The sequence below is a fragment of the Hyaena hyaena genome, unplaced genomic scaffold (genome assembly GCF_003009895.1).
Source record: "Hyaena hyaena isolate Hyena2069 unplaced genomic scaffold, ASM300989v1 scaffold_530, whole genome shotgun sequence".
NCBI lineage: Eukaryota > Metazoa > Chordata > Mammalia > Carnivora > Hyaenidae > Hyaena > Hyaena hyaena.
In genome coordinates this window covers 1217736-1236999 of record NW_024081163.1, presented here as the reverse complement: position 1 = coordinate 1236999, position 19264 = coordinate 1217736, and the positions used below count along the sequence as shown (strand labels likewise).

Genomic DNA, 19264 nt, shown 5'->3' with positions numbered 1-19264 from the left:
TCTTGCAAATAGAAAAAACTAAATGTGTAAGGAAATACATCACACTCTTTCTCCTGTTCTTGACTTAATATATGTTACTAAAACACTCTCAGATTTTTAAGATTATGCAGCGAGACTATTATGGAAATAAAAAATCAGTAAAAATCATGCATTAAGTGTCTTGGATATCAGAATATTTTTTAATTAACTTCGTAGTTACAATTTTTTTGTTTTTACTTCTAAAGAAGATCACAGATGGAACAATGGATCATAATAGCTATCAAGGATATTCAGAGGAAACCATTTGATAGATTCCCCCTAAAAAAGGGAACTTTTCTTTTTCTAAATAGAAATAGGTTTATCTTCATAATCAGAATTAAGAGTTCTTAAAATCATTATTACATGGTATTGCACTCTACCAAGCTAATATTCATCTTCATTTCGGTAAACCTCATTTCAAATCTTATTCTTTTAAAAATAAATGTTTGTTTATGTAATCTCTACACCCAATGTGGGGTTTGAACTCATTACCCTGAGATCAAGAGTTGCATGACTCTTCCAACTGAGCTAGCCAGGTGCCCCTATCTCTGTTTTTGTGTGTAGGCACACACACATTCACAAATACATAATTTTTTATAAATCAAAAAATACTTTGTCTTTAGTATATAACCTGTATTATGTAGTCTAATTATTTTAAATCAACATTTCCCATTATAAAATGAGTTGTAATGAATAGTCAGCACATTCTTATCTTCTACCTGTCCAGGTGCTTGAACACTTTTGGCCCCTTACAGTGCATGCCTAAAATTACTCAGTTAAAGTGTTCACACTTAGCATTGATACATTTTGCCAATGCTTAAAAGAAACAAATTACTTTTTTTAGTGTTAAGTGTACTATTTGACATATTTACTGAGTGTTGAGTTACCACTTATATGTCAGATTCTGTGCTAGTTATTTCAGTTATAGAAGTAAAATGACTTGATTTTATTGGACGAATGGAGATTACAAAGAAGTAACAGGCAGTTAAAAATATGATATGGTAAGTGTGACAGTGAGGATAAATATAGGGAGTTTGTGTACCAGGATCGGAGTCAGAAATCTCTGCAGAGAAAGTGGCATGGAAGCTGAGACCTGAAGGATAAATGTGAGTTTTAAGTAGAAGGGAAGTGGAGGGCTGTTGTAGGCCATGAGGAGTACGTCAAGGATACATACTAAGCACTAACAGGGTTTGAGACTATGAAGAACCTTGTAATAGAGTTAATGAGTATGGATTTTAAGAATGAAGGAGTGCTGCAGCAGGAAATCAGTGAGATCAAATTTGAACTTTAAAAAATTAACCTGAACTCTAGTTTGGAGAGTGACTTGAGGGCAAGCAAATCAGAGTCCTAAGGTCAAAAGGATGCAGTGAACTTGATTTGGGAAACCATCTGTACCAAAAGAGTCTCAGCTTGCCAATTAGACAAGGCAGTTAGGACAGGTAATCTTCAAAGTCAGATAAACAAGAGCACCATTTATCTAACAGCTCATCTGTCTTGAAAAAGCAAGCAAAGTACTTTTGGGGGAACTTGGGAACTCCCACCCAGCCAGTGAGAAGAGAGTATGAAATTAGAATTAGAAAAATAAGGTATAATAACAATACCATCATCATCATCATCACCATTTTATAATTACTCTCAGAAACACTACACTTGGATTAGACTTGATTATAGATCTAAAACAGAGTAACTCATTCTCAAGTGGAATAGAAGCTCATGATTTACTTTTTTTCTTCATCACAGATGGTTCAGGAGTCATTTGAAAGGGGTTTGCAGATGAAGGAGGGTCCCCAATGTCTCTACATGCATTAGATAAGAAAGACAGTGGGCACCTGGGTGGCTCAGTTGGTTAAGCATCTGACTTCGGCCCAGGTCATGATCTCAGGGCTCGTGGGTTCGAGTCCTGCATCAGGCTCTGTGCTGACAGCTCAGAGCCTGGAGCCTGCTTCCGATTCTGTGTCTCCCTCTCTCCCTGCTCCTCCCCCACTCATGCTCTGTTCCTCTCTGTTTCAAAAATAAATAAACATAAAAAATTAAAAAAAAAAAAAAAAAAGACAGGGCCAACAGTCCCTAAAATTAAAATGTGCAGTGTCTCAGTGATTTAAGAGGACCACACACATGCAAGTCCATGTGCGAAACACTATATAGAACCTTATGGTCCTCTGGAAGCCAATTTGTATAAATCTAATCCCTGCTGATGAAATTCTAGCTGAATGCCAGAAAAACTTCTGCCTCATTTTTTCCCCCTCATTTAATCTATACCATGTAGTATATTTAAAAATCATTTGTTCACATTTTCATACTTATACATAATATTGAAGTCATTTTGATGTAAGTAAAATGAGTTTAGCAAAGCAAGAATACTGTGGGAAATGGGAAGTCTTTAATAAATAATTTACATAATGCTTATTAGTCACCTTATTAGTAAGTATGAACTTCACAAAAATGACCTCATCATTTTTAGGTATATATTATTTCATCTGTTGCAGTTTACTTAGTGGTTTTTATTCTATACGTTACATATGAAATGTCTTCTCATAAAATTCCTCCTCTTAACGTAGCTTGTACACCTCTCTCTGATGGTTCTCATGATTAGTATTCTGATTCCATTTCTCCCTTAGTTTATGCCTATATATATTTTGCCTGTACTACATAATGAATCACAGTGTTACATACTGTGTAATTAATGAGCTAAATGTAGTTCATTACAATTTTTTAATGATGCCTACTCATAAACAATTAAGGCAGTATATCCCCAAGGAAGAATAGGAAACCCAAAATAATAACACACCTACATCCAGAGATAACTATTACTAACAGTAAGTGAACATTATTCCAGGTATCTCTTAAACTCCAGACCAGAGGCAAAAGAGATGGTGATGAACAATAAATCCATTTAAATATAAAACTAAAGCTATACAGCCATGAAAATTGTGCATATAAATGCTATGAATACTGGCACTATAAAAACAATAATACAACTAACCCAAATTAGAAAATGGAGGAAGGAGAAAGTGGAAAAAATGTTAAGTACACTAATTTCCTCAACCGTTAGGAAAGGAAGTTAATCAGTATAGCTTAAAATTAAATTATGTCATTTTAAAAAAAAAATTTAACTCCAATCTCTTAATATTTTTATAACTTTTTTTTTATAAAATGGAAGAATTTCTTAGGAAATCTTTTGACACAAAGAAGCATTTGTATAAAATTTAGAAATTTTTTTACTCTTCCATTTAGTATTTTTATGTTAAATTCAAGTAAAATAAAAATACATTCTCTTTTAATAAAATTACTTCTTTACCCTTGCTTTTTTCCTCTGCCTGGATCACCACTAGAGGTGAGGAAATGGCAAACTGCTGCCTCCCAGACTGGAAAGACAGACAGGTGAACACAGGGATTTACAGCTTAACATGAGCCCGAGGAGAAACTGCGATGGGAACAGGGCTGGGACAAGAAACCTGACTATAAACTGATGAATTGCCGGAGTCTCAGTGTGGACAAACCTGAGAGGTTAAAACTCCAGGGGGATACAGTCATAGGGTGGCCTCCCCACAATATTGTGTGATTTACCTCTGAGAGTTCAACTAGGTTTTCACAGTAAATATAGCAGGAAAAAATGTTAGTGCTTCCTTAGGGAGAGGGTAAAAGGAACCATTTTTGAAATATACCAGAATGCCACATTCCTCTTGCTTGCCTTTAGGGAAAAATAGTTAACTAGAGCCTAACCTGCTGGGGAATTATCAGAGCCTAATTTACCTGGGGGAAAGGAAATAGCCAACTTCTTCTAGCTCTAGCCCTCCTTGTGGGAGAAGGCCCACTCTAGCCATCCTGCCCCACCTAGTGGGGGACAAAAAACAAAAGCAAAAGCAAAAAGAAAAACAAACCCGAGAAACGATTGTGAAGTCACAGTACAGAGGCAAAGGATCACTAAAGACTAATACCTAATCATAGGACCATAGGGCATCCCCTTCTCCCACACCTCACCACCACATTCCTGAAGGCCTATTTACAGCAATTCCTTTCACCTAGTATATTATGAATGGCTACCGGGAAAAAAGTACAAGGCACAACAAAAGGCAAAAGACACAATTTGAAGAGACAAAGGAAGCATCAGAGTCAGATACGGCAAGGACGTTAGAATTATCAGACTGGGAATTTGAAACAGCCTTCATCAATATGATAAGAGCTCTACTGGATAAAGGAGATCACATCAAAGAACAGATAGGTAATATAAGCAGAGAGATGAAGACCAAAATGATGAGAAAAGATGAGAAGGAACCAAAACGAAACAGTACAGATTAAAAACACTATAGAGAAGTGAAGAATGCCTTTGAATGGGCTTATTAGAAGACTGGACACAGAGGAAAGAATCTGAGCTAGAGGATATGCATTAGTGAAATTTTTATATACCAAAAAGCTGGGAGAACAAAGACCGCATGAAAAAGAACAGAATTTTAAATGTTTATTTATCCAAGGGCTGTGGAACAACTGCAAAAGGTGTAATATGCATATTGGGGATACTGTACTTCTCTAATGAGACCTATGATCATACACACTTTTTTGGCAGTCACGTAATGGTGTTGATTCACTGTACTGTTAACTAAACGTCCCTCGATCTTTTATATTCTTGCCACTGTTAGTATTCCTCCTACCTCCTGGACCTGTCCATATATCCTATGCCTATGATTGCTTTGTCTTCTGCTTTATACCCAAGACAGCATTATAGGCCAGAAAGTGGGTAAGAACCTGTTAGTGTGTTAGTAGAAATATGTCCCAACCTTAACTTTGACCTGTTATTTCACATTCTTGAAAGAGTTAAGCTAGTTAGGACTAATCCATAATCATTTTTGCTTAAGCTTCCAGCCATTATTTGTTCTTTGCTTTAATGACAGTAATGAAAGACATCATTCCTGCCTTATGTTGCATGAGTGCATGGCTGCTTTATTCTTGCAATAAGTCAGGCTACCTTCTCTGTCAAAGAAAAAGGTGTATTTAATTTTAAATCACTTATTTTTTTTATGCTAGTTGTTTTAAGGTTAATATATGGTGTTCCGCATTTTGACTCTGATATGTCTGCATTTGGATTTGCATTTTATTTATCTTGCTTGAATTCAGTGAGCTTTCTGAATGTAAAGACTAATATTTTTCATGAGTTTTGGAAAATTCTGACATTATTATCTCAATTTCAGTTTCTCTTTTCTCTTTCTGCAATTCCACCTGTAATGGACCGTCTTCACTTTGTCTTCCATTTCTTTTAACATCCCACAGTTGTTGACTTTTTTTTCCTCTGTGTTTTGCATCCTGTGTTATGTGTGTTTTCAGATATATCTAATTCACTCAATCTTTTTTTTTCAGCTATTCAGTAGTTCATTGAGTTTAATTTTAGCTATTCTACATATCCCTTCTGAAAGTTGTCTTGATTCTTTTTCCAGTTATTGATATCGATTTTGTATTCAGTTTTTTTCTTCTCTCCATATAATAAACATACTTGTTTTATTTTTGCAGTCTGAAATTTTGAAGGTCAGTTTCTATTATTTGTAGTTCCTCTGAATCTCACTCACAATGCCCTGTTTCTTTATATATTAATGATATTGTGAAATCTTTTTATTGGGAGGTTGTTGTTGTTGTTGTTGTTGTTGTTTTTAAAGATCTCTTCAGTGTTCTTTGAAATCTGATTGAGGATTTCTTTCTTCAGAGAGAATTTGCCTTTTGTTCCTGTTAACAGGCACATTATAGTACTATAGATCACTGGTAATTTTCATTGAAAATACCCCTTAGATATCTTGAGAATATTCATTAGTTTGAGAACCTGCTTACTAGCATGGACCTGAGACAGACAACCTTTTTTGTAGTCTTCGTGTGGCTTTTTTTAGTGGATGTGTTTATTTCCACCTTTCCAACGAGTAGAGAACCTTTAGGTTTATGTGTAGGAGTAGTAATTCAGTTCTAATGATTAAAACTCCACATTAAAACCCAATCCTGGATTACTGACACTTTTGCTCTAGTTTCTCAGTCCTCTTTTTGTTTTTCAACCCCTTGTTTTTTAGTGAACTATGTATTTAAAGAGTTAAGTTATGCATTTGTTACTTTTAAAATGTACTTTATCCAGCTCTCCTAGGTGTTTGATTGCAAGAGAGTTTTCAGAGTACCTTGTATGAAGCCTTAGTGGAAATGGAAATCTCATGTTTTTCATATTGAGTTAATATCATTCGTAAAGTTGGATTGTGGAATAGACATATGGCCAAAGACCGAATTTCTGCCACAACAAATTTGCTCCACTTCTGTGAAATACTGGCCAAGCCAAGGTCTTGTTGTAAAATAACATGCTTGATTCTGAATTTCTTACTTGGTGTTTAGACAGAATAGCAATATCACCTATCAGTATGGACATTTTATGATTTTGTACAGGATTCATTGTTGTTTAGTCTGATTTGTAAAAGAACATTTTCTAAAATTTGAAAGAGATCTTACAAAGATTAATGGCAACCTAAATCAGATGTCTAAACTTTTTATTTAGAAATAAATGTAATCCTTCGTATGAAATGAGTAAGGTTTTAAGATTTAAGGCTCGTGCAGGTGCATTTAGACTCCTCCTTCTTTGCAAATTGGAGTCTTTCTATTCCTATGTATTGGTGCAACAGATTATGAAGGACATGTAGAACATTATCTTTCAGATTAAACCTTATCTTTTTTTAAATGTTTATTTATTTTGAGAAAGAGAGAGAGAGAATGTGTGAGTAGGGGAGGGGCAGAGAGAGAGGGAGAGACAGAGAGAATCCCAAGCAAGCTCCACACTGCCAGCACAGAGCCCGATGCAGGGCTTGGACTCACAAACTACGAGATCATGTCCTGAGCCGAAATGAAAAGTCAGATGCATAACTGAAAGAGCCACTAAGGTACCCCAAGCCTATCTTTTGATACACGTCTTCCAAGATCATTTAGACTAAAATAATATAGGTTCTCCATTAGCATCTCTCATAGAATTTGTAAGTATATATCTCTTTCTAAGTTGATTTCTTTATTCTTTGCCTTCTCAACTAGATTATAATGAAAGAAAATAAACAATTCAGTTCCAAGTGTTCAGTGACCAGAATTAGGATATGCGAGTTTTGTAATTTTTAGTGTTTTGAAACTGTTGGCATTTTTTTTTCATAGCATATGGTATTTAATCCAAACAGTGCATCAGACACAAAAACTTATCAGTGAGTTTTTGAAATCTGTGCATTCTTGAGAAAAGGATATGCCATTTTAATCTCTTTAGTTAGCCTGAGGCCTCATTTTGTTACTAATTGATTCTGTAAATAGAACAAATAGAAATAGTGTTTGTGGTGGGGGTAAGATAAATAATAATAATAGAAGCAAACTAATGTTGAGTACATACTCTAGGCCGAGGATCATGTTAAGTATGCTAAGCAATTTCTATGGAATTGTATTCGATTCTTACAACCTTACTGCTTTTCACCTTTCAAGATGCAGAAACTGAGCCTTAGATTGCTTAACCTAGTTGTCTAAGGCCATCCTGCTAGCAATAGCTAAAGCAGAGCTTTAAACATACAACAGGTTTCCCTTATTTAATTCGGTTAGATAATTCTTGGATAGGTCTATATATTTTCAAAATTAATGTATAAACTACAACACAGTATACCTTCCGATAGATGATAAACCTCCATCCCTGCTCCTGCTGATGATACCATAAGCCTAAAACTCATGCCATACACTTACAGTTTTAATACCTCTGACAGGCTTCTATTATGGCTATTTTATGATTTCATCAACAACCAAGCTGTTGTTTCATTACAAACAGATTCAGTATCTTTGTGATTAAAGCAGCAGACTAAAAACCATGAAGGGTGTACTGTTTGCTTTGCAATCATTTCCATGTGTTATGAATTCTTATCAGATGTTGGGAAATAGCAGGCTTAAGCTAACTGCAAGTACTACATGTATGGTCCAAGAAACAATCATCTGTAATGGACATATGTTTAGCTGTCAGCTTGCTTAATAAGGTCTCTAAACAAATTCATTTACTGTCTACTTCATTTTCGTAGATTAAAGTTCTTTTCAAAAGCATGTCAAATAGGTCTTAACAAGCTTACCTTTTATTTTTTGAAGGTGAATGCTAGAAAAGGTCAGTGCTTGAGTTCATCACCCTAATATTAAGATAATATTTCCCATACCATAGGAAAAAAGAATAGATATAACTCAATTTTCCTAAGGTACCTTCCTGGAAACTGGAGAAAATGAGAAAAGCATCTGGGAAAAAATAAAAACGGACTGAAAATTATGTAAGATAATTATTGTTTGCTATCTTAAATCTTCAATCTCAAGTTGAAAAGCTGAACAATTTTAAAAATGTAAGAGTTTTGGGGCACCTGGGGGCCTCAGTCAATTAAGCGTCTGACTTCAGCTCAGGTCATGATCTCGCATTTGTGAGTTCAAGTCCCTTATCAGGCTTTGTGCTGACAGCTCAGAGACTAGAACCTGCTTTAGATTCTGTGTCTCCCTCTCTCTGCTCCTTCTCCACTCGCACTGTCTCTCTCTCTCTCTCAAAAATAAAAAATAAATAAATAAAATTGCAAGATTTTTAACTACTTCTATAAAGTAATATAAACAGTCTGATAAAAATATAGGCATACTATAGTTATAAAAGCTTCCTGGATAGTTACTTATTCATAGTGTCTTTTGTTATATAAAAAAATGTTTAGCTAAAAAATAAGGTATTCAGTCTAAATGTACTTTTCACTCAGTGAATAGTTAGTAAACTAAGTGAGATCCCACATAAGAAATTAGAAGTCTGTATCATGTTTACAATTCCATTATTGACTTGGGCAATATTGAAAAAAAATCTCTTACTGTCTTTATACCTCAACTTTTGTATCTAAGATGAAGATGACTGTTTGGCATCTCACTTTTGCCTTAGATAATGGGTGTCAAGATCCTTAATGCAAAGAAGTTGAAATAAGACAATCTGCAGAGTATTATCATTTTTTACATTTATAGTATAATTATGATTATGCATTTCAGAAATATGAATTTACACCTTTCTCAGAATATACTGGGTGATGATAAAACTGAGGCAAAGAAGGAGAATTAATTGCCTTCTTGTGGCCATATAGTGATGTTGGGTCTAGGTCCTCTGATAAACATGTCTCTATTTTTACTGAAGTGTTTTCTTTAATTTTTGGAATGGACATTAGTTTTAAAAAGAAAAAACCTGGGCACCTGGGTTAAGTGTCTGAATCTTGGTTTCAGCTCCGGTTGTGATCTCACAGTTCATGGGTTTGAGCCCCACATCTGGCTCTGCATTGCCAGTGTGGAGCCTGCTTGGGATTCTCTCTCTGCCCCTCACCTGCTTGCTCGTGTGCGTGTTCTCTCTCTGTCTGCCTATCTCTCTCTCTCTGTCCGTCTCTCTCTCTCAAAATATAAATAAATAAACTTAAATAAAAAATTTAAAAAACCATCAATCACATTAGATACCTTTAATAGCGTAGCACTTAGTATCATTTTACCATCAAATTTTACTTAAAATTATTGGTTACTTAGTTTTAATTATTTAAATTGCTTATGTAATTTGATTGTCATGAGTTTATTGGAGTATATTCTGTCATTAAAAAACCCTTCCTTCTAAGCAGCTGATGGTGCTTCTACTCTTACTACTCCTTAATCTTTGGATCAACCTTGTTAAAATACATATGCTGAATATAGCCACAATTTATAGATGAGAACACCAAGGCTCAGTGAGGTTGACAACCTTGCCCCAATGCTGTGCTCAAGTTTACTTTTTCTATGAAGTGTTGAAGGCTGAGGAAGATTTTAGTAGGCAGAAATACGGAAGAAAGACCATTTTGGTCATGGAAATAGCATGAACAAAGGGGTATATGCGCTGAAGCTTAAAGTCTGCCAACGTAATTATGACTAGTATGTTTTTGGCTAAAATTTAGAGTAACTGTAGAGGATGTGTGAGAGATAAGGTTGAAATAGTAGTTTGAAGGTAACTATTGGGAGGGACTCAATGCTTGGGAAAGGAATTAGTGCACAATTCAGTAGGATTTAGGGAGTTATGAAGATGAGGGGAGTAGAATTGCAGGGTTTGGCATAGGTGTGCTACATGAATGGAAAAACAGCCAAACCAGAGGCATGGAGACCAGGTAGAAGGACTGCTGTATTAGTGCAGCTGTGAAAATCCAAACAGCTGTCTCTGACCACAGAAAAGAAGAGACTTTGTAAAGGAAGGATGTCACTACTAATCCGCTGTAGAAGGTATGGGAGGAATACTAGCAAGTAGGCCTGACACTAGCATTTTGGGGCCTCAAAAATAGGAAAGACAGAAATAGAGTGGTGTTTTTTGAGAAACCAAAATGATCGGTCTGACTTTTAAAATGGTAAATCTGATGCATTTGTGGAACATCAAATGGAAGTATCCATCTGGCAGAGAGAAATGCGATTTAAGCTTGAAAGTGGAAATATGTAAAGAGAATCAGGCTAACAATCTTGATTTTCTGCACTGAATACATTAAGATAGATAGAATTGAAGTCCTGAATGTGGATGAAATTTCTAAAGAAAGGAGAAAAAGAAAGAGGGTTGAGACTAAGCTACTGAGAAGCCCCTACATTTGAGAAGCAGGATGTGGAAGAGTAAAAGCCAGTGGAAATCGAGACCGAATATTTGTCTATATACCTGCATCTTCTTCACTCTGGTTTCTAGGCTGTTGATATTTTATTGGACTAATTTTTTTTTAAGATATTCTTTTTTCCAGGCCACCTGGGTGGCTCATTTGGTTGAACATCTGACTTCAGCTCAGGTCATGGTCTCACAGTTCATGCATTCAAGCCCCACATTGGGCTCCCTGCTGTCAGCGCAGAGCCTGTTTTGGATCCTCTATCCCCTTCTCTCTGTCCTTCCCCCCAGTCACACTCTTTCTCTATCAAAAATAAAATATAATATAGACCATAAAATACAAACCATATTAAAATTCAAGTGAATTCAGATTAGAAACAAACCTCTTAGGGAAAAAAGCTAATTAGCTCAGAGTTACTAGTAGCTTATAGAAGCCATGTCTTTTACCGCACAAGCAGAAACTAGGCTCTGAAGGCAAAAGGATGCTGCCTGGACTCTAAACCAAGCCCACAGTTTAGCAGCACCAAGGTGACATGTACTCCAGGCTTACAGCTTCTGTTCTCATTTTAACAGTTTAAATATATTCTAGCACCACTGGATAAGATCATATCCTAGAGAATATACAGACTATGACCTAAGGACTAGTTTAAAAACTTACACTTGATTCCAAGAGTTATGGATTCCACAAGTACCAACAAATAGTGTTCTTTGAAGAGTCTGAAAGATTTTGACACTGTTGTAAATTCTGAATTACTTGAAAAATTTAGTATAATGAAGCGGCTTTTAATGATCTTATAGAACTTCGGTCTCTATCTCACTTTGTCTTTTTTGAGTTTTGATTTGTCGTTATTCAGTTTATATGTTATTAAATATTTTTTAGGTTTTTTTACACATTTATTTATTTTTGAGAGACAGAACACAAGCAGGGGAAGGGCAGAGAGAGAAGGAGACATAGAATCTGTAACAGGCTCCAGGCTCTGAGCTGTCAGCACAGAGCCTGACGTGGGGTTGAACTCACAAACCGTGAGATCATGATTTGAGCGAAAGTCAGATATGGCACCACTAGCTGTCATTATGACTACTTCAATAGTGCATCTAAGTGTGACTATTTAGGGATAGATTCTTTAGAAGCTGGCATTATACATTTGTTGCCCTTTATAAAAATTATGAAGAGTTGATCTCCACGTGTAGTATAGGTAGGATTAATTTGTAGTAAATAACATGATAAAGAAATATTCCTACATTACAAACAATGCTTAGCTGTAATGCTGTTTTAACACGATCTAAATAATAATAGCTACCATACAAATACACTCATTTGTATTGAGTAACCAATATTTTAAATATCTTACCCCCATTTTATAGTTGAAGAAACTGAGTCTCAGAGAAGTAAAGTAATTGTTCTTAGGCCACTCATATAATAAGTGTTAGAGTTAGCTTTTATTTTTTTTTTTAAATGTTTTATTTATTTCTAGGAGAGAGAGAGAGACAGCGTGAGCAGGGGAGGGTCAGAGAGAGAGGGAGTCACAGACTGAAACAGGCTCCAGGCTCTGAGCTGGCAGTCAGCACAGAGCCCGACGCGGGGCTCGAACCCACGAACCGCGAGATCATGACCCGAGCGAAAGTCGGACGCTTAACCAACTATGCCACCCGGGCGCCCCTAGAGTTAGCTTTTAAATCAGGACTTTCTGAATTCAAAGTTAATCCTTTTGATAACTGTGCGTTACTGCCCCTAACCAGTATATACTGTCATTGTGTCTTATTCGTTGCATACTTCAAATGACTCATAACTAGTTTGTTTAGCCATAATGCAGCATTTACTCTTCAACTTTCAAAGTAATCTTCCCCTCAGAGACCTTAGTATTCTGAAAACATCATCTAAGTTTCTGTATTACTTAAAAAATTAAAAATTTTTTAATTAGTATAATAAAAGATAGTGGTATTTAGTGGATGGAATAAAGATGTGGTTGCTATTCCCTGTGCTCATATAACTTCAAGAAATGGGAAGTAATTTATCTGAGATATAGATAATGTGAGCCGAAATTAGGCATTGATGTTGAGAGTCAAGAGGAGTATAATACGTGAGAGAGATTGGAAAATGACATACTCCGACAGTGATTCAGTGAAAGGGCGGGGGGACAGTCCCAGAGGAAGTTTAAAGTCTGGTCATTAGGAGGAAAATAGCTCCACATTCAAATAGGGATTTCAGGAAAACTAACAGATTAGGGCAGGGAGGAGATGACTTCAAGTTGGAGCATTGCAGTGTCTCGCCTCCACTATCTATCTAGATCTGGGCCCTTGAAATGTGGCTTAAGTTTAAACTGAGATGTGCTGAAACTATAAAATACACACCAGATTTAGACATTTAGTACCAAAAAACAAAAAAAGTAGAATACTGCATTAATATTTTTATATTGGTTGCACACTGAAGTAATAAAACTGTGGACACATTAAGTTACTGAGTTAAAATAAGTTGTTAATTTAACCTCTGTCCTTTTGCCACTTCTTTAATGTGGCTGCTAGGAAACTTGAATTGCATATATGTCATACCTTATATTTCTGTTGGACAGCACTAATGTACAGGAAGATTTGTAACAAATAGTTAGAAATGCAGGACCAAAATATCAGAGCAAAACATCTAGATTGGGAAATAACCTAAATAAAAGTGATATTTGATCTTTTGAGATTAGATAAAATGACACTGTACAAGGTATAGAAATGGGGAAAATGCCAAGAAGTAAAGATTGACAAAAGAAAGAGTAATTAGAATAAGAATTGGAGAATCAATACTCTAAAATGGAACATAGTCTGATTAGGCTAGAATTTCAAGAAGGAAGGAGTGGTTAATACTGAATGGTAGAGAAGCCAAGGAGAGGAAGGAAGACTGAGAAAAGGCCATTGAATTTGGCTGATACAGAAGCAGTTTCAGCAGAGTATAAGAAGGATAGATTGCAAGAGATTAAGAAGTTTGAGGCTGAGAAAGTAGACTCTATACATAAACTGTTCTTTCAGGCAGAGTCCAGTGGTAAAGATAATCATCACTTGATTTGGAGCAGAGTCCAGGGAAATTTGAGTATGTTTGTTGGCTGCATGAAAGGATCAGTGAAGTAGGAGTGCTTGGGGTTATAAGGAAGAGAAGATAATTGCCATAGGGCAGTTCTACTGTACTGGGTCCCAAACCTGATGTGGATTGGAATCAACTGGAAATTTGTTACAAGGGCAAATTCCTAGGCAACATCTCACATCTAACAAAATAATATTCTCTGGAAGTTTGTCTCTAGGAGCATATTGTGAACAAGTTCTTCTAGGTAATTATGACATATTCATAAGGACAAAGAAGTCAAGGAAATTAAAGGTGCTGGTGAGGACATCAGTGAAATAGCTGACCATATCATCTAGAATGGATAGAGAGCCAGTTGGGTTAGAATAGGGCTGATGGATAATGAACTATGAAGGAGTTGGCTTTTATTATTATATTGAGTGAGCACAGGTTCAATAGCAATGAAAAACTCAGAAAGTAGGTAGTAGATTTTTCAAAACAAAATGTTTAACGTTTATTTATTTTTGAGAGAGAGTAAGAGCGGGAAAGGGGCAGAGAGAGAGGGAGACACAGAATCTGAAGTAGGTTCCTGGTTCTGAGCTGTCAGCACAGAGCCCAACACGGGACTCAAACCCACAAACTGTGAGATCATGACCTGAGCCAAATCTGGACTTCTAACCGACTGAGCCACCCAGGTGCCCCAAGTAGGTAGTTAGGAGATTTTAATCAATGAGGGAATTTTCAAAATTCAGGATCTTGGAGGCCACACATGTACAAAATATAGCTATTTGTGTTTGATGTAGAAAAGAGGTAATAAGAATTGAGTTGTGCCCTTTGTAAGACCTATTACTTTGGTAAATGATAATGTGATATACTTTAGAAGAAAAATAAAGTGTGAGATTTGGGGACCAGGAAGAAGCACAAAGTTTGAATCAGTATGAAATTTTTAGATTTAAGATCCCACTAAACTATGGCTTGGGGGTCTTTGGAGAATTTTTCTAGACTTGTTGCTTGCTTGGGTTTAAAGTGATTCTTTGAGTATCTGTTATCCAGTCTAGCTTTTATAGAAATAGTGTGGATGCCTGACATTCAAAGTTTTGACTGGCCATAAGTGACCCTAAGTTCATGTCATGGGTAATTTTTTCCAAGCACATGAATTTGAATCAGCCCTAAAACTGGCTTTGTAGAAACTAGCCACTTAGTGACTTGTAGTAAAGTCAATATTTACATCTCAGTTTACCTTTAATACATGATTGTATTAATCATCAGAATATCTCACCCTTGTAGGTTTCACAGAAGAGGAAATTATTTGCCAAATTGTGGTATTAAATGGGTCAAAAATTAATTGAGTTTAAAAACATTTTAGCACTGCACCTACCATGTAATTGCTTAATAAATGGTAGTTACTGGCGCCAGTTCAGGAATTCATCAAGGTTTTTTTTTTTTTTAATGTTTATTACTGAGACAGAGAGTAACATAACATGAATGGGGGAGGGGCAGAAAGAAAGGAAGACAAAAAATCCGAATCAGGCTCCAAGCTCAGCTATCAGCACAGAGCCCGACGCGGGGCCCGAACCCACAAACCATGAGATTGTGACCTGAGCCAAAGTTGGATGCTTAACCATCTGAGCCACCCAGGTGACCCATGAATCCATCAAGTTTTAAAGCCATATCTTTTTGTATATGTGCAAGTTTAGTGAATGTAATTTATATTAAAATTTTGTTTCGATTCAAGATCTTCATGAATTAAACTGGAACTAGAATGTTAAATTGGCAAGTGAATTAGAACACTGGGACATTTATCATTTATCTATTTAAGTGTGATATACTTGATAGGGAGTATATTTCATAGGTAATCAATATTATATTGTTATTACAAAAAATAACAACTTCTAAAGTATTCTATAGCTATGTTTCCATATCACAATACACAGGTAAGAAACAAAATCAATTATATTATTATTTTGATTTTCTTAGGGATTTAGTGTATGTGAAAAATAATATGCCTGTTTTTGCAAAACAATTATCTCTCTCAGTGTATTATATACTTATATAACTGTTATTGCTTTATAGTGATGAGCTCCGAAAAGAAGCAAGACAGTTAAAGCGGGAACTCTTAGCAGCAAAACAAAAAAAAGGAGAAAATGCAGCAAAACAAGCAGAAAAAAAAAGTGAAGGTAAGGATATTTATCAGGTTTTTATTTTCACTTGGTACAATATTCCCCTCTCCATCTCCTCCTCTTTCCCTCCTCCCTCCTTCCTGAGTTTTGCTTTTTTTTTTTTTTTTAATACTTTCTTTGGACAGTTAGCCAATAAAATAAATTTTCATTTAGAATTTTGTCTACAAAGTAAATTCAAACATGATCATAACTGTTATTCTAAAAAGCTTAATGGAAACTAACAGAGACCTGACATCAGGCAAAACTTAAATGTTGCCATACACATATGTAGGAGTGCACAAGAATGGAATGTTCATGTCTTATATTGCATACCCTTTAAAACATTTTTAAAAAGCACTTAGGCCCTATGTTTGGGACTTGTATAAACATTTGTGCATTGGTTTGAATAGTATGAAATATAAACTCTTGTTTTTTGTTTTTTTTTTTTGTTTATGCTAAGACTGAAAATCTAAAATACCAATAAAGCTGATCAAAAATTAATCAAAATAATACCCTGCTATTTATACAGGTTAAATATGTGCTTCATTTTACTATGATTTTTATGAGACTAAAAGGGCTTTATTTTAAGTTTACTTACTTTGAGAGACAGAGAGAGAGCACAAGCAGGGTAGGTACACAGGAGGAGAGGGCAGAGAGAGAAACAGAGAGAGAGAGAGAGAGAGAGAGAGAGAACCCCAAGCTGGCTCCAAGCTGTCAGCTCAAAGCCCAACACAGGGCTCAATCTCATGAACTGCGAAATCATGATCTGAGCCGAAATCAAGAATCAGATGCTTAACTGACTGAGCCACCCAGGCGCCCCAGCATTAGTATGTATTTTAAGTAGCACAGGTAATACCACCTAACTGTCTAAAGGACACAGTTCGTAGATTATTTGCACCAATTCCCCCAGTGACTGTTATAGTAAAGGCAGATACTTAATGAAGAACTAAAAGTCATCAAAATATATCTGAATGAAACTACTAAAAAATTAACTCCCCATAGTGACATAAATTATAAGTTGGATTTAAAAGAAAGGTTAGTAGCGCCTTAGTTGGTTAAGCATCCGACTTCAGCTCAGGTCATGAATTCGTGGTTTTTGAGTTTGAACCCTGCATCACACTCTGTGCTGACAGCTCAGAGCCTTGGGGCCTACTTCGAAATCTGTGTCTCCCTCTCTCTCTCTGCCTTCCCACACTCATGCTCTCTCTCTCAAAAATAAACATTAAAAAAGACTTTTTAATAAAATAAAAGAAAGTATAAACTTATGTGTGACCAGGCCTTGTAGGTAAAGTATAACCCTGAACAGAAACAAGCTCTATTGAAAATACTGAGATTTGAAAGAAGTATAGTGAGGGTTATTTTATTTTTAAGTTTAGACATAATTTTCTCAGAGTATTACTGTTCCTTAAAATTAGAATCATTTTAAATGTATGACAGTAATCCCTTTTAACTAGAAAGATCTTTTACTTAAATTTTAATTCATTTTTGAGCAAATAATTATTAGTACCCCCATTTCTCAAGAACCATGCAGGACTAGGCATATGAAGTTGGCAATGGATGGAGGTTCTCACCTTTATAGATCATGATCTAGTAGAAGTAAGAGAATAGGAAATAATTACTATAATAGTGCTCTATAGTTAAGGCTTTTATTAGATATAAGCAGTGCTATTTTAATTTATCTGCCTTTGAAATATTAAATGCAATTAAAGAAAGGTTTGAGTCTTAGAATGATTTCTTAACACAAAAGAGAAGATTTCTTCTAGAGCTTATTTCAGCCTATTGATGAGAAAGCCATATAAAACCATTTTGTTATGCCATAATTAGAGAATTATATTAGGAATTACTTTTCTAAATTTAATTTTCCTTGTATCTTCTAGAAACATCCTGGATTTTCCTTAAATCTGAATATCATTTAAAATTATCTTCTACAAAAAGTGGGTCATTTTATTTATTTTTGATTGCTTTGTTTTGAAATAATTTTAGACTTACAGAGAAGTTGCAAATAACAGAATTCCCAAATATCTTTCACATGAAGGTCTTATATAACCACAGTACAATGATCAAAACCAAGCAATTGATGTTAATACCTGACTCTTGACTAACTACAGAGCTAATTAGAACTTCACCTGTTTTCCCACTATTGTCCTTTTTCTGTTCTATTTTTCCATCTAGAATTCCAAATTGCATTGAGTCATCATATGACTCCTTACTCTCCTCTGATCAGTGACAGTTCCTCAGTCTTATATTTCATGTCCTTGACACTTTGAAGTGTCCTAGTTATATATTTTGTGGAAATGTCTCATTTGAGTTTGTCTGATGTTGTCTTGTGATTAAATTAAGGTTATGCAGAGTGGTTTTTTCGTTGCTGTTGTTGTTGGCAAGATTGCCACAGAAATGATATGTCCTTCCCACTGCATTATAAAGTTATCTGTTGTCTTTTTACTGGTAATACTACCTTGATGACTAATTTAAAGTGGTGTCTGTTGAGTTGCTACACTCTAAAGTTACTCTTTTTCCCTTTGAGATTTTAAGTATTTGGGGAAAGATACTTTGAGACTATCTATTCTGTTTCTTTTCAAACTTACCTCCACTAATTTTAGTATCCATTGGTGGATCTTGCCTATAGGCAACAGTTATTTACTGTGGGGTTCTAATGGGATGACTTTATTTTCCTGTTTCTTACTACTTTTATTACTTAGAATTCTTCTTTAAGAAAAATGTCTCTTTATATCTATCTTTCTCTTTTTACTTAGTTATTTATATCAATATGGACTTGTGAAAATTTATTTTATTCTATGTGTTATCATCCCAAACTATCATTATTTATTTTATTGTTCAGATAGTACCAGAAATGGTCATTAGTAGTTCTTTCAGATTGGCTCCTATGTCTTTTCAACCGGCTCCCCACTTTGAGTACATTTTTACTTTCTACCACAAGAAGCTCCAGATTGATCTTGTGGTTTCCCTTCTCCAGGCCTGGAATCAACCACTTCAAGGGATTCTGGTTTCCATTGTATTTAGAAACCAAGGTCTAGGCAGTAAGCCAGTCTTTTTATTTTGATTCTAATAATTTTAGAATGCTATTAGGAGCAATTTTGTATTATCACCATCTTGTTAAAATGCTGAACAAAATTTGCTTTTAGCTCCTATCTATAATGCGTTACAAATTACCTTTTTCTTGGAATTGTATTTCCTCTAAACTTACTTGACCTTTTTAAATTGACTAGTATGGCTAATAATAGAAAAATGTTTATTATGGAGGCACCTGGGTGGCTCAGTCAGTTAAGCATCTGACTCTTGCTTTTGGCTCAGGTCATGATCTCACAGTTTGTGAGTTCAAGCCCTGCATCAGGCTCTGTGCTGACAGCTCAGAGCTTGGAGCCTACTTCAGATTCTGTGTCCCTTCCTTGCTTGCACTCTCTGTCTCTCTGT

The 19264-nt window shown here is 35.5% G+C and overlaps 1 protein-coding gene across 2 annotated transcripts in view; it reads left to right on the top strand.

The window, feature by feature from the left end:
* The window catches only part of CWC27 (CWC27 spliceosome associated cyclophilin), a 182767-nt gene that overhangs the window by 72884 nt on the left and 90619 nt on the right, over positions 1 to 19264 (top strand). For both annotated transcript variants that reach the window (XM_039255499.1, XM_039255498.1), the window contains one exon: positions 15747 to 15850. In XM_039255499.1, the coding sequence (XP_039111430.1) occupies positions 15747 to 15850 (104 nt within the window). The remainder of the gene's footprint in view (positions 1 to 15746; positions 15851 to 19264) is intronic.